The following is a 12,374-nucleotide window of genomic DNA, read 5'->3' as shown; positions in this document are numbered from 1 at the left end:
AATTTCATTAGTGAAATGGTGTTGTATGTTAATGTCAGCCTTCTATAGCTAACTTTCTATAGCGAACTTTGTAGCATCAGCACAGGCTAGCGCAGAGCCAGAGACATAGCCAAGGGAGCCTTTGGGCTTTCAGCCCTCAGTCTCATCATTGGCTTGAAGACTGTAACATTTTTGTTGGAGGATTAAACACAGATTTGGGTTAAAGTTCTGAACTGAAGAACGAGAACTTGTGGCAAAATCCATAGGGACAACTCACAACCCATATATGAACCCCCCCATGTCACTGGGTGTATTTAAAGTCGATGGCACTTTATGTACTGTGGTCCAATCCCTCTGTCACCCTCTCTGCTTTCCACCGGTCTGGATAAAGCGAGAAAAGTCATCAGGAGAGTGAATTATACTCTTTCAAAAAGATTGCAGTTAAGCTGCAGTTGTGTATTTTAATATTTGAGAACTAGAAAATAATTGCTGATTGTGAACACGTGCGTTTTGGCTAGCATTGTGCACCACTGTCTCTCTTATCTGCTGAATGTTAGGGCCAGGACTTTTTAATCCTGCTGCACTAACACACAGGCCTGTCACTAACACACAGGTCACTAACACACAGGCCTGTCACTAACACACAGGTCACTAACACGCAGTTCTGTCACTAACACACAGGCCTGTCACTAACACACAGTTCTATCACTAACACACAGGCCTGTCAATAACACACAGGCCTGTCACTAACACACAGGTCACTAACACACAGGCCTGTCACTAACACACAGGTCACTAACACACAGGCCTGTCACTAACACACAGGTCACTAACACACAGGCCTGTCACTAACCTGCAGGTCCCTAACAATTTCAGTTCCTCTGCACAGTGGTCATGAGATGCATTGACAAGCATGGGATGTGTAGAATCTACTGCATCAAGGAGCACAGTTCACTGATTTATTTATAGAAATGTTACTGCACTTGCTTTATTTCAAAGCTTTGAATTCTCAAGTTCTATCTGAATATTTGATCAAAACGAGTTCCTAACATGGGAATGGTGTTTGTGTTCTGTACAGTTGAATAACACCTGAAATTACCTTTTAAATATGTTAAAACCTGGCTATGGTATGGGACATTTTGCGAGCTGTATGCAATCTTAAAACCTGTGAACCCCATAATTCTGAGCTTGTTGATAAAGTAGATGCAGCTACAGATCTCGATACGTGTGTGTGTGTGTGTGTGTGTGGTGTATGTTTGTGCGATGTGTGTGTTTGCATGTGATGCTTATGGTGTATGTGTGTGTGTGTGTGCGTGTGTACTTGTGTGTGGTGCGTGTTGTGCGTGCATGTGGTGTGTGTTGTATGTGCGTGTGTGGTGTGTGTGTGTACTTGTGTGTGCATGTGCCCCCTCTCATTGCTTTTTTATTTCTTTCTCAGCACCAACTCTGGCAACACCAGTGACCTGTTTCCCATGTCCCCTCGAACCCTGGACTCACTAATGCATAACGAGGGGGCGGAGGCCAACCCTGGAGGCCCGCTGGGTAAGCAGGAGCTGCTCCCCAGCTGAATGTGTGATCAGTTTACCCATCTCACCTTTACAGCTGTGCTGTAATCAACCAGTCATGCTGTTTCTGCTATGGAGCTAGACTGCGGGTCACCCCTCCGGCAATTTAACTTCAGTTCCGATCAACCTGCTGCCCTCTGATTTTCTGATTCGTCCATTGTAATGCAGCAGTGCATGATGGGAGGTCTGCAAACCAGTCGGTTTTTGATCATTTGAAATGAAATTTATCAGAAAGATTGTTTATTCTAACGGAGAGTCATCCAGCGGTCCTATATTGTGAGTACTGGGACATCCTCTTTGTCTCAGTGTTCTCTCTCACACACCTGGTTTTACCAGCTTCAAATAAAACAGTCCAAACAAAACCTGCTGTATTTCTACTGCTGTATTTTTATTGCTGTATTTTAAGCCGCGTTTCCACCGCAGGAACTATACCCCGGAACTAGGAACCTTTTGAGGAACTGCGTTTCCACCGCAGGGACTAGGGTCTAAATTTAGTTCTGGGGGCTTTGTTTTACCCCCCAAAACGTTCCTGCTCGGGGGGTAGTACTTTCCGAAAGTACAGGAACCTTTTGGGTGGAGCTTGCAGCGCTGAACATTTCTGATTGGTCGAGTACTCGTAGCATTTGTGTTGTATTTATTTTCCGCCATTACCCGCCATGTTTGAAAATATGCAGCGGCAAACCAATTTATTTTCATAATAACTTCAAATCAAACTTGTATGTTATGCGGCGCAGTAGCCTACTTTTGGTTATAGCCTGTCAACGTCTTGGAATTATAACGTGTGCTCTTCTGTTCTTTTCTTGCTTTAGTATTCGTTTTATAAAATGCTAAGCATTCGTGCTGGGACAGCATATTACGTAGGCTACCAAAACATTCAAACGGATTAATTCGGTTGCTGAATATTTTCTTCCGGATTTTCTTTGTTAGCCCGTTGTAATTGACTCAAAACGTTTGATACAGTTATGTGAGGTATGCGGTAGTTCTGCATAATTAACATTGGTGATACAGTACAAGCAAACTGGAAATCACCTTCCGCACTTTTTATCCAAGTAAAATAACAGGTTAATTCTAGTAATCTTCCCTTTAGCTTTTTCAGACTGCCGTAATTTTACTCAATTTTACTGCCATTTTTCAATTCCACGAAAAGACCAGGAAGACTATGGACTCATTTATGGTGCATGGTTCGCATCTGGAGGGCACACTTCGCTGCTCGGCTAGCAGTAACTTCGAAGGAAAGCAAACGGTGGCTGTACCACTACTAATTTACATTTTCACGCAAGTCCGAGTTTTCGTTCTATTCTTGTCATTTTGCAATTAGCCTATATGGAATTGACGACGAGAAAGTAATAAAACAGCAAATTGTTTACAACGTGTGCATGTTTTCTGCTGTTAATGAATGTGTTTGAGAGGATATATGAAAATCAATAAATACAAAAGTAACCATATATAGTCATTGTTGGTAACCCGTTGTATATAAGTGGAATAAACCCCTCCGGGCTGTCCCGGTTATTAGAAAATAATATAGGCTACTTCGGTGGTAGTATGGGGTTACAGAAGAAATCATATGACAGATGGACCGACGACAACGTCAGTGGGCTAATTTGCCTAATCTTCACGGTACTTTAGACCCCGGTGGAAACGCAGACAACCATTGGCTGAAGGAACCTTTTAGTTCCTGGTAAAGTAGTTCCTGGGACTGAAAGTTCCGGGTAATTTTGGTGGAAACGCGGCTTTAGACAGGGTGTGATATTCAGGGAAGAGAGATAACCAAGTGAACAGATGTCTGATTCATGGTGTTCTGTCACATTCTGCTTCCCAGAATCCCTTACTCTGGACATGGAGTTCAGCTCAGATGTGGCGTCGCCGATGTGAGGAGTCCCTCTCCACGGAGGAAGCCCATTGGCCCGCACTTCGGACAGGCCCACCATTTGCATCTCAGTCACGGCTCTTCCAAACCCACCCACTGGGCTGTCTGACGGGAAGGAATCTCAGCCGCCAATCATAATATTACTATTGTTTTTATTTTATTTTTTTATTTGAGCATCAGCACTTTGTAGGAGTACCACCATTCCATGTCACGAGCGATGTCATTTTTCTGCTCAATGCTGATTGGCTGCACTGACAGGTTGGATCATTTTGTTTCCAGGCAGAACAGGTTGATCTGTGTCTGCTTCTCCCAGCAGTGTTTATCTTTCTTGTACTGATAAAAAAAATAATCCATTATTAAAGCATTGTATTTTTTATATAGTGAATGTCATTAATATTGTATTAGTGTATCACTTAACCTGTGTGTTTTGGATGGGTTTCTAAAATATCATGTGATTTATGACAGTTTCTTTTGAACATTGTGACACAGAAATTGCTTTTCAGGCTGTTGTGAGGGATATGTATATATATATATATATATATACACTCACCGGCCACTTCTTTAGGTGACAGGAATGGCACCCGGTGTGTCTTCTGCTGCTGTAGCCCATCTGCTTCAAGGTTTGACGTGGTGTGCGTTCAGAGATGCCCTTCTGCATACCTTGGTTGTATCGAGTGGTTATTTGAGTTACTGTTGCCTTTTTATCAGCTCGAACCAGTCTGGCCATTCTCCTCTGACCTCTGCCATCAACAAGGCATTTTTGCCAAGAGAATTGCCGCTCACTGGATATTTTCTCTTTTTTGGACCATTCTGTGTAAACCCTAGAGATGGTTGTGCGTGAAAATCCCAGTAGATCAGCAGTTTCTGAAATACTCCAACCAGCCCATACGGCACCAACAACCATAACTAAATAACCTTTCTTCCCCATTCCGATGCTTGGTTTGAACTTCAGTAGATCGTCTTGACCATGTCTACATGCCTAAATGCATTGAGTTGCTGCCACGTGATTGGCTGATTAGATATTTGCGTTAACGGGTGCAGTTTGCAGTTGAACAGGTGTACCTAATGAAGTGGCCGGTGAGTGTATATAGCGATATATATATATATATATATATATATATATATATATGCATACATACATACATACATACATACATACCTACTCTTCAAATGGCGCAATTCAGCTCTTGTTTTTTAAATGCAGTTTGTTTAATGTAATTGTGTGTGTTGTGTGCTAGCCAAGGTTGTCCCTTATCACTATTTGGTTTGTGTAATGTATACAAGAACCCCTGTGACATTATTTGATATAAGAACCTTTTCAGCTGTGCTAGGCAGTTGGGCAGGAACTTCGTCAGCTTATTGTGGGTAGTTCGGTCATTATCGGCAAACGCCTGATTAAAGTGAACGATATTGGCACCAAATAACATGTAACCTAGTAAGTTGACAAAGTGTGGGGGGGGGGGGGGGGGGGGGGAGAAATTGCGTTCACGTTTTAAAAATGTAAATCATTTTTACAGTGTAAAGAACTTATAGTTCCCTATAGATTTTCCTTTTCTGAAAGCATTCAGTGCTGTCTTGTGCTCAGTGGTGCTTGTAGAGCTGCATACCAGACCCACGCTATAGGCCAGCTGACTCCCATGAAGTGTGTGAAGTTTGTGTCTCTTCATATTGATTTCAGGGTTGTACTATACCAAAAGCTGAACCATTATTACAAAGGTTGGTCCTACTATTGTCATGTATACTGCACTGTACTACATTGTACAGTGCATCTTCAGCAGTGCCTTGAATTAAACAGTTTCTGTCTCAGATGTGTGTGGTTTTATTTTCATTCATTTGGCTTTTATAACAACAGCGCAGATGGTACAAGGAGGGCATAGGTGGAAAATGGCAAAATGTAACTTCCACACAAATTTTAGGAAGTATTTATTCATAAATGGAGTTTTCAGTGTGTGATACCGTTAAATGATTCATGCAGTACATCGTACAGCCGGAGAGCTGTTTGAGGTCCAGGCTTGATGCAGTTCCATGATACTCTCAAATGGTGATCCTAGACAGGCTGAGTCTCCTCATTATGTCTTCTTGTGTTCTTATGATATGAATTCTGCCATAATATTGAACAATAGTTTTCTTTATGAATGATTTCCATTATGGAGTTAGGTATTTTAAACCCAAATGAATATGCACTTAAAAAAAACTCCCAAGTTTGGAATGTAACCCTGATACAATTTATGATACATGAGATGTTAGATAGTTATGATTAACTTATTACCAGTAAGAGCTCTTAACAGAGGCTTTTGTTTTCAGAAGGAACAGACCAGGCTTTGCTTCAAAATGCAGTGGTCCCCAGACAAAAATACACTGAAATGTTTTTTTTTCTTATAAAATAAAAAACCCAAAACCACTCCAAAACCAACGGGCCTCATTCACCAACCGTTCTTAAGAAGAATTTTCTTCTTAAAACTTACGCAGTTTTCACGAAGATTCTGACATTCACCAATGTTTTCTTATTTGGGATTTGTTCTTAGGTAAAAACAGAATCTACGCACACTCAAGAGCACACTTACGCACATTTTGAGTGCTGACATGTTTGTGAAAAATAATTGGTTATTGCGTTTTCTTCAATTCTACAGTTGTATAATATTATAGGATTTAAATTACAATAATATTTTTATCATTTATAATATTTTTTAATAATTATTTTCATTATTTTACAAAGAATTAAGGTGCCAGGTGGTTGCATTAAGGTGCCTCAGAGGGTGGTTGCCTCAGCGGGAGTAAATGATAAAAATCAAACCATTGTAGTGACCTTTTATTTTTGGGGGTTTCAATTATGCAATGTTTGGTCTATACTGTACAAGCAAATGTTTAAATTTTGAATACAAACTAAGCACTTAAGTAATACTTTTTAAACACATGGACATGTTAAAGAAGAGAACGTCACTAGGGGGGTGACACCAAAATGACTGGCAATAAATTTTTTGTGACGCGTTCTGTGCAGCGACGGGTTTACTCCGACGCAGTTTACTGCCGGTTGATTTAATTGGCGGTATTAATGTGACGAGAAGCGCTTTGTCGTTTGAATGCATAACACGCAATTGCTTGCGCCCACCCCCACCAGTATTTTTTTTTTTTACCTCAGATTTGACATCAAACCATTTTTTTACTTAATCAGTTGTGTGCCCTTCTCCGGATACAGCGTTCACTGAACGAGTAATATAATCCCGTGCATCTTTTTTGTGTTATTTTATATCCACTACTGACGCTACTAAATATGACAGGTCGTTTGCTGTTCACTTCCCACAGCAAAACCTCCACTTCAGAACTACTGTTTTTCTTACGTTTGGAGTCCGGTGCTCCACCGTCTTTAGATTTTCGTTTGAGCATTATTGACTTTGTTCGCTCTCAACTTTTCTTTTCGATTTCTGTGTGCACACGGCCCTGCAGTCTCATGCCCTTTTATGGGGATTGGCGGGGCATTTACCTATGCTAATTAGGAACAACTGGCATGCGCTTTACACTTACGAGGACAATGGGGTTAATCATTTTAAGAACACGTGCGAACAATTCTGCAGTTTAAGAACACGTCGTGAATCTGACGTAGACTTTTCTTAGGACCTTTCTCAAGAACAAATTTAAGAAAAAACTTAGGAAGATATTGGTGAATGAGGCCCAATGTTAGTATAAATACTAAAGTGTGATATCACTAAGAAAGCACAGAGGGCCTATTCATAATCACCCATTCATAATCAATAGGTGAAGTTAGCTAAACAAACCAATCAGTACTGTAAACAAAAGTAAAAGCCATGGGGCATGGCTAGCCTATCTTGGTACAAAAAGAGGACTGGAAATGGGGCCATTTCTAAATGTGTTTATTTGTAGTAAATTAGTTATTTGTGTTTCGGATATCTCATTTCTGAATTCTGAGATTTACCATCATGCCATTGGCGCACTTGCTGTTTTCAGGGGAACAAAGCCTTAATTACACACACTCTGTAAAGCGGAGCATGTCAGATTCTCCAGTGTTAGTAACAGACAGCGCTCCTCCTCTGACTGTACAGGCGGCTCCTAAGCAAAGATTTTGCCTGATGCTGTAGAACTGATTGCCAAACCAATTCTGCCGTCATTTGATTTGATTGATTTGATTTCAGAGGAATAAAAACGATGTTTAAAAGAACAAACATAGTCTCGGGCCCAACTCAGACAATCTGCTTCTCAGTGGGATCCTGCCTACAGAGAGAGGAAAGGGATAAACCTGAGTTTAGGGAAGAGGAGGACAAAGAGGAGAAAGAAAGAGAAATTGCAGCAAAACTATAATTAAAAAAAGAGAAGACGAGGGGGAGTTAGGAAGAATACATTTGAGAGAAAAAAATATATAGATATGAAGATGAAGAGGAAGAAAAATATAGATACATACATACATAAACTATATTCATATACACCTATAAAACAAGGATTGATTGGTCGAAACTAGTGGTTACATGTTTGGCTGGGCAGTAGGTGTTAGTATTTTAACAGATGTTAAAAAGTGTTCATGGATGTGGATGTTATAAGGGATTGTGAGAGGGAGTTACAAATAGGAGTGTTCTGATTGAAGAATGTTTTTTTGCTGTAATTGTTTGCCACACGAAGGCTGGTTTCGATCGGTAACGCCACCACTCATTCAAAATGGCCACCATGGCTGCCATCTTGAATTTGGTGCCTGTTCATTTAACAGAAAACGCCTTTGTCGATCAGGCAGATTTCTTGGTGGTGAATTGGACTTTACCACACAAAGGCTGGTTTCGATCGGTGATGCCACCACTCATCCAATATGGCTGCCTTCATGTGGTTGACCATGTGCAGTCAGGGGCATATGCCATACTTTGCAGTTTCAAGTTCAGGCTGACTTTACAAGATGTAAGTAGTCCATTGCCTGGTGATTTATCAGTAAACAATGCACTATTTTTACAGCATATGTTTACTTTGTCATTTTGATGTGAAAATAAGATATTACACACCGTTGATGCGTCTCCAAGAGAGGAGATGATTCACCTCATATCAACTTGCGGGCCACATTTCCGATGTCACTTTGAAGTTGAGCATGACCTCCCTCATGGTGGAGAACAACAGAGACCATATAAAGATGATATTACTCCTCCAAGGTGTTGCCCATGTAAAATAGAGGGGCTGGCATTAGAGGGCTTGTGATCTGATTAAAATGCATGCGTCATGGTTTGAGTGTGGTGTTAAAAAATTTTGGGCGATTTGTAGTGCAAAAATTCAGTTTGGAACCCAAAATAAACATATTAACACTGAAAACTTTTCTGAATGCTTAAAATAACTCTAGAGGACCCTACGGTCGGGGGAATATGCCACGCTCTGCGGTGGTCGTTTTAAAATTTTGAAACGGGGCTATTTTGTTGGGTTATGGACCTAGTGAGTTGGTGCAACAGATGAGAGTATTTTTATGAGTTTCGTTATATAGCCAAGTTATGGGATCCAGTGTGTCTTGAAGTTAGAGGCCAGTAAGCAATGGAAAAAGAATTGAGAATTGAGTTTAGGTAGGTATATGAGGCTGAATGAGGAAGAAACAGCCATACTTTCTTGAAGATGCAATTTTTTTGACTGAGTTGCTTTGTTAGTTTCTTAATATGCGTTTTGAATGTCAGATGAGTGTAAAGAGTGAGGCCTAGGTATTTGTATTCATGAGTAACTGCCAACAGTTGGTAGGCTGAGATGATGGGATCAGGTGTGGAAAGCTGCTACATTGCTTTCAGTTTCAGAGTGGGGTGTCAGACCAAAGCAGAAGAGTGGTGAAAGAAACTCTGATGCACCATACAGAGGGAGGAGTCAGACCAAAGCAGCAGAGTGGTGAAAGCAACTCTGAAATGCGAGAAAACCGCTGTGCTCCATACAGAGGGAGGAGTCAGACCAAAGCAGCAGAGTGGTGAAAGCAACTCTGAAATGCGAGAAAACCGCTGTGCTCCGTACAGAGGGAGGAGTCAGACCAAAGCAGAAGAGTGGTGATGTTTCATACAAGGTTTTATTCAGATTATGGCACAGTTGCCAGTGTTTTTCTCATCATGAACACAGCCCAAGCTTTAGACTGTTTTGCAGTAAGCCTGGATTTGGTGATTTTTTCTAGATTTTGCTTACCCTGAGCTCCTGATCCAGTCATGTAATTAGTTACCCAAAGAAATGATGCAAGGGGGTGTTATACTGGTCCTCCTCAGGATCTCATTGAATGCCCACACTTACCTGTGTAAGCTCAGTATAATAACTGATTAAAATGAAGGTATTTAATAGCCCTCCTGGATCTGGGCTGCCGGCCGTAGTGCCAGACCCACCGCAGGAGCAGCATGTTTAAATTTCCAGGTTTCAGTGCACCACAATTGACTAGATTGATATTTCCATCTTTCACTTCCTATTTCTCTGCTATGGCTGCTGTGCTTGCATCCTTGTCTTGCTCAGCAGCAGAAGATGGAAACTTCCTCTCAGCCGTCTTCCTCAAATGTCTCCTGTTTCTTCTGAACATCCTTCTCTCAGGTGTATGAACCACAAAGGATCCTTGTTGTTTGTGCTCTCTCAGAATGACTGCTGGCTTCCACTCGTCTCCACACTGCATCCGGACATTTTCTCCAGCGTGCAGCTCAGGTAAGTGTTTTGTTTGGCAATCATAGTAGTTTTTTTGTTTTTCTTGCTTTTCTTTTAGCTTTCTGTGCACACTGAGTGCCCCTTCAGAGGTGAGTAGTGAAGTGGAGGCCGGCAGTTTTGTCTTCAACTGACCCCACATTAGCATCTATGCAGGTGACAATCCTACACCCTCCATTAGTGTGTTCCGATTCTACAGAAGACCCTATCCCTACAAAGCTTTTCAAGGAGATACTACCAGTGATTGGAACACCAATGTTACATATTGTCAATGCGTCTTTAGCATCTGGACACATAACACAGACTCTTAAACTTGCAGTCACCAAACCCCTTCTTAAGAAGCCAAACTTGGATGTGAATGATCTGTCTAACTACAGGCCTATCTCGAACCTCCCGTTCCTTTCTAAAATACTAGAAAAGGCCATTTCAAAACAACTTGGTTCATTTTTGCACTCCAATCATGTATTGCAAGTTTTTCAATCTGGTTTTAGACCCTCTCACAGCACTGAAACAGCCCTGGTCAAAGTACTCAATGACCTACTCCTCGCTACCGACAATGGCTGCATCTCTGTACTTGTGCTTTTAGACTTAAGTGCAGCATTTGACACAGTTGATCACCTCATCCTTCTGGATACACTTGAAAATCTTGTAGGCCTCAGTGGACAGGGACTCTCTTGGTTCAGATCATGCCATATCAGAACGATATCAATTTGTGCATTTTAATGATTCCTCTTATCAATCCAGGGTTAGATATGGAGTACCACAAGGATCTGTGCTTGGGCCTTCTTCTCTCTTTATATGCTCCCCCTGGGACAAGTTATTCACAAACGTGGCATTAATTTCCACTGCTATACAGATTACAGCCAGTTGTATCTATCAGTTAAACCTGATGAAGTTGTCCAGCTGTCAAAGATCAAAGCCTGTCTTATAGACATAAAGAAATGGATGACCCAAAATTTTCTCTTGCTAAACTCCGATAGTGGTAGTGGGGCCCAAGTCCCTCAGATGCAAACTATCTGACTATATGCTTAACATTGATGGAATCTCCATTACTTCAAGTGCTGTAATCAAAGATTTTGGTGTTACCTTTGATCCAGATCTTGCATTTGATATACATATTAAAAACATCTCTAGGGTTGCTTTTTATCACTTGAGAAATAGTTCAAAAATTTGGAAAATTACTGTCCTTACATGATGCAGAAAAGCTAGTTCATGCTTTTGTTACTTCAAGATTAGATTACTGCAATGCTCTTTTGTCTGGATGTGCAAATTCCTCTCTGAAAGGGCTCCAGCTAAGTCAAAATGCAGCAGCTCGTATTCTCACTAGAACAAGGAGATTCGAGCACATCAGCCCAGTGTTAGCATCACTTCACTGGTTGCCAGTTAAATTCCAAATAGACTATGAGATACTACTTCTTACCTGTAAAGCCTTACATGGGCGTGCCCCTTTGTACTTAAATGATTTACTTCTTCTTTATATTCCCTCATGAACGCTCCATTCGCAGGGTGCAGGCCTCCTTGTTACTCCTAGAATAGCTAAAAGTACCATAGGTGGTAGAGCCTTCTCCTATCGTGCTCCCCTCCTGTGGAACAAGTTGCCTGCCCATGTTTGGGGTGCAGACACTATCACCTTATTTAAAGCTAGGCTCAAAACATATCTTTTTAGTCTCTCCTATATTTGTCGGGTAGGAGTGGGTGGCAGGCATAGCTATAGAGTCTCTGGTAGACTGAGCGGTTAGTGCTGTCACTGGATTATCATTGGTAGTGCTGTGTTAAGCTGAACTGGTCATGGTCTGGTGATGACTGTCTCATGGCTGCGTTGGCCCCTGCCTCTGTTTCCATTAGCTATGCTGCCATAGCCTTATTCTGCCAGGGTTTTCCTTATTGCACGCAGGCACCTCTTCTGCTCTGCTTGCTAATCTACCATTTGAACCCCCTAACAATGCTTCATTTCTTGTTTTCCTCGGCACCTGCCCAGAGCTCTAGCCCAAGTTTGCTAAGCACCCCCCCCTTGGCCCGGAGCTCCAGCCCTAGACCAGCTAGACCAGCTGGGCACCCCCGCCTCCTGCCACTGTTGATTTTCCATAACAAACCGGTGCCTGCCCACAGCAGATGGGTTCCCCCTCTGAGTCCAGTTCTGCTCAAGGTTTCTTCCTGCTATCAGTCAGGGAGTTTTTCCATGCCACTGTTGCCCTAGGCTTACTCTTTGGGGGCCGGTTCTCTGTAAAGCTGCTATGTGACAAAGCTCCTTTGTTAAAAGTGCTATACAAATAAAAAATGATTGATTGATTGATTGATTGATTGATATGTAAGGGTCACCAGTGTTATCTCAA

General features: G+C 41.7%; 1 protein-coding gene across 5 annotated transcripts in view; it reads left to right on the top strand.

Annotated features, from left to right (window-relative positions):
- The window catches only part of LOC118216486 (signal transducer and activator of transcription 3), a 39,804-nt gene extending 36,017 nt beyond the window's left edge, over positions 1 to 3,787 (top strand). For all 5 annotated transcript variants that reach the window (XM_035397664.1, XM_035397666.1, XM_035397668.1 and 2 more), the window contains 2 exons: positions 1,418 to 1,521; positions 3,364 to 3,787. In XM_035397664.1, the coding sequence (XP_035253555.1) occupies positions 1,418 to 1,521; positions 3,364 to 3,416 (157 nt within the window). In that variant the 3' untranslated portion in view covers positions 3,417 to 3,787. The remainder of the gene's footprint in view (positions 1 to 1,417; positions 1,522 to 3,363) is intronic.
- Positions 3,788 to 12,374: the final 8,587 nt, after the last annotated feature.

This window comes from Anguilla anguilla, chromosome 17 (assembly GCF_013347855.1).
Source record: "Anguilla anguilla isolate fAngAng1 chromosome 17, fAngAng1.pri, whole genome shotgun sequence".
Lineage (NCBI taxonomy): Eukaryota > Metazoa > Chordata > Actinopteri > Anguilliformes > Anguillidae > Anguilla > Anguilla anguilla.
Note: the sequence above shows the minus strand (reverse complement) of the source record. Positions and strands in the feature narration are given on the sequence as shown.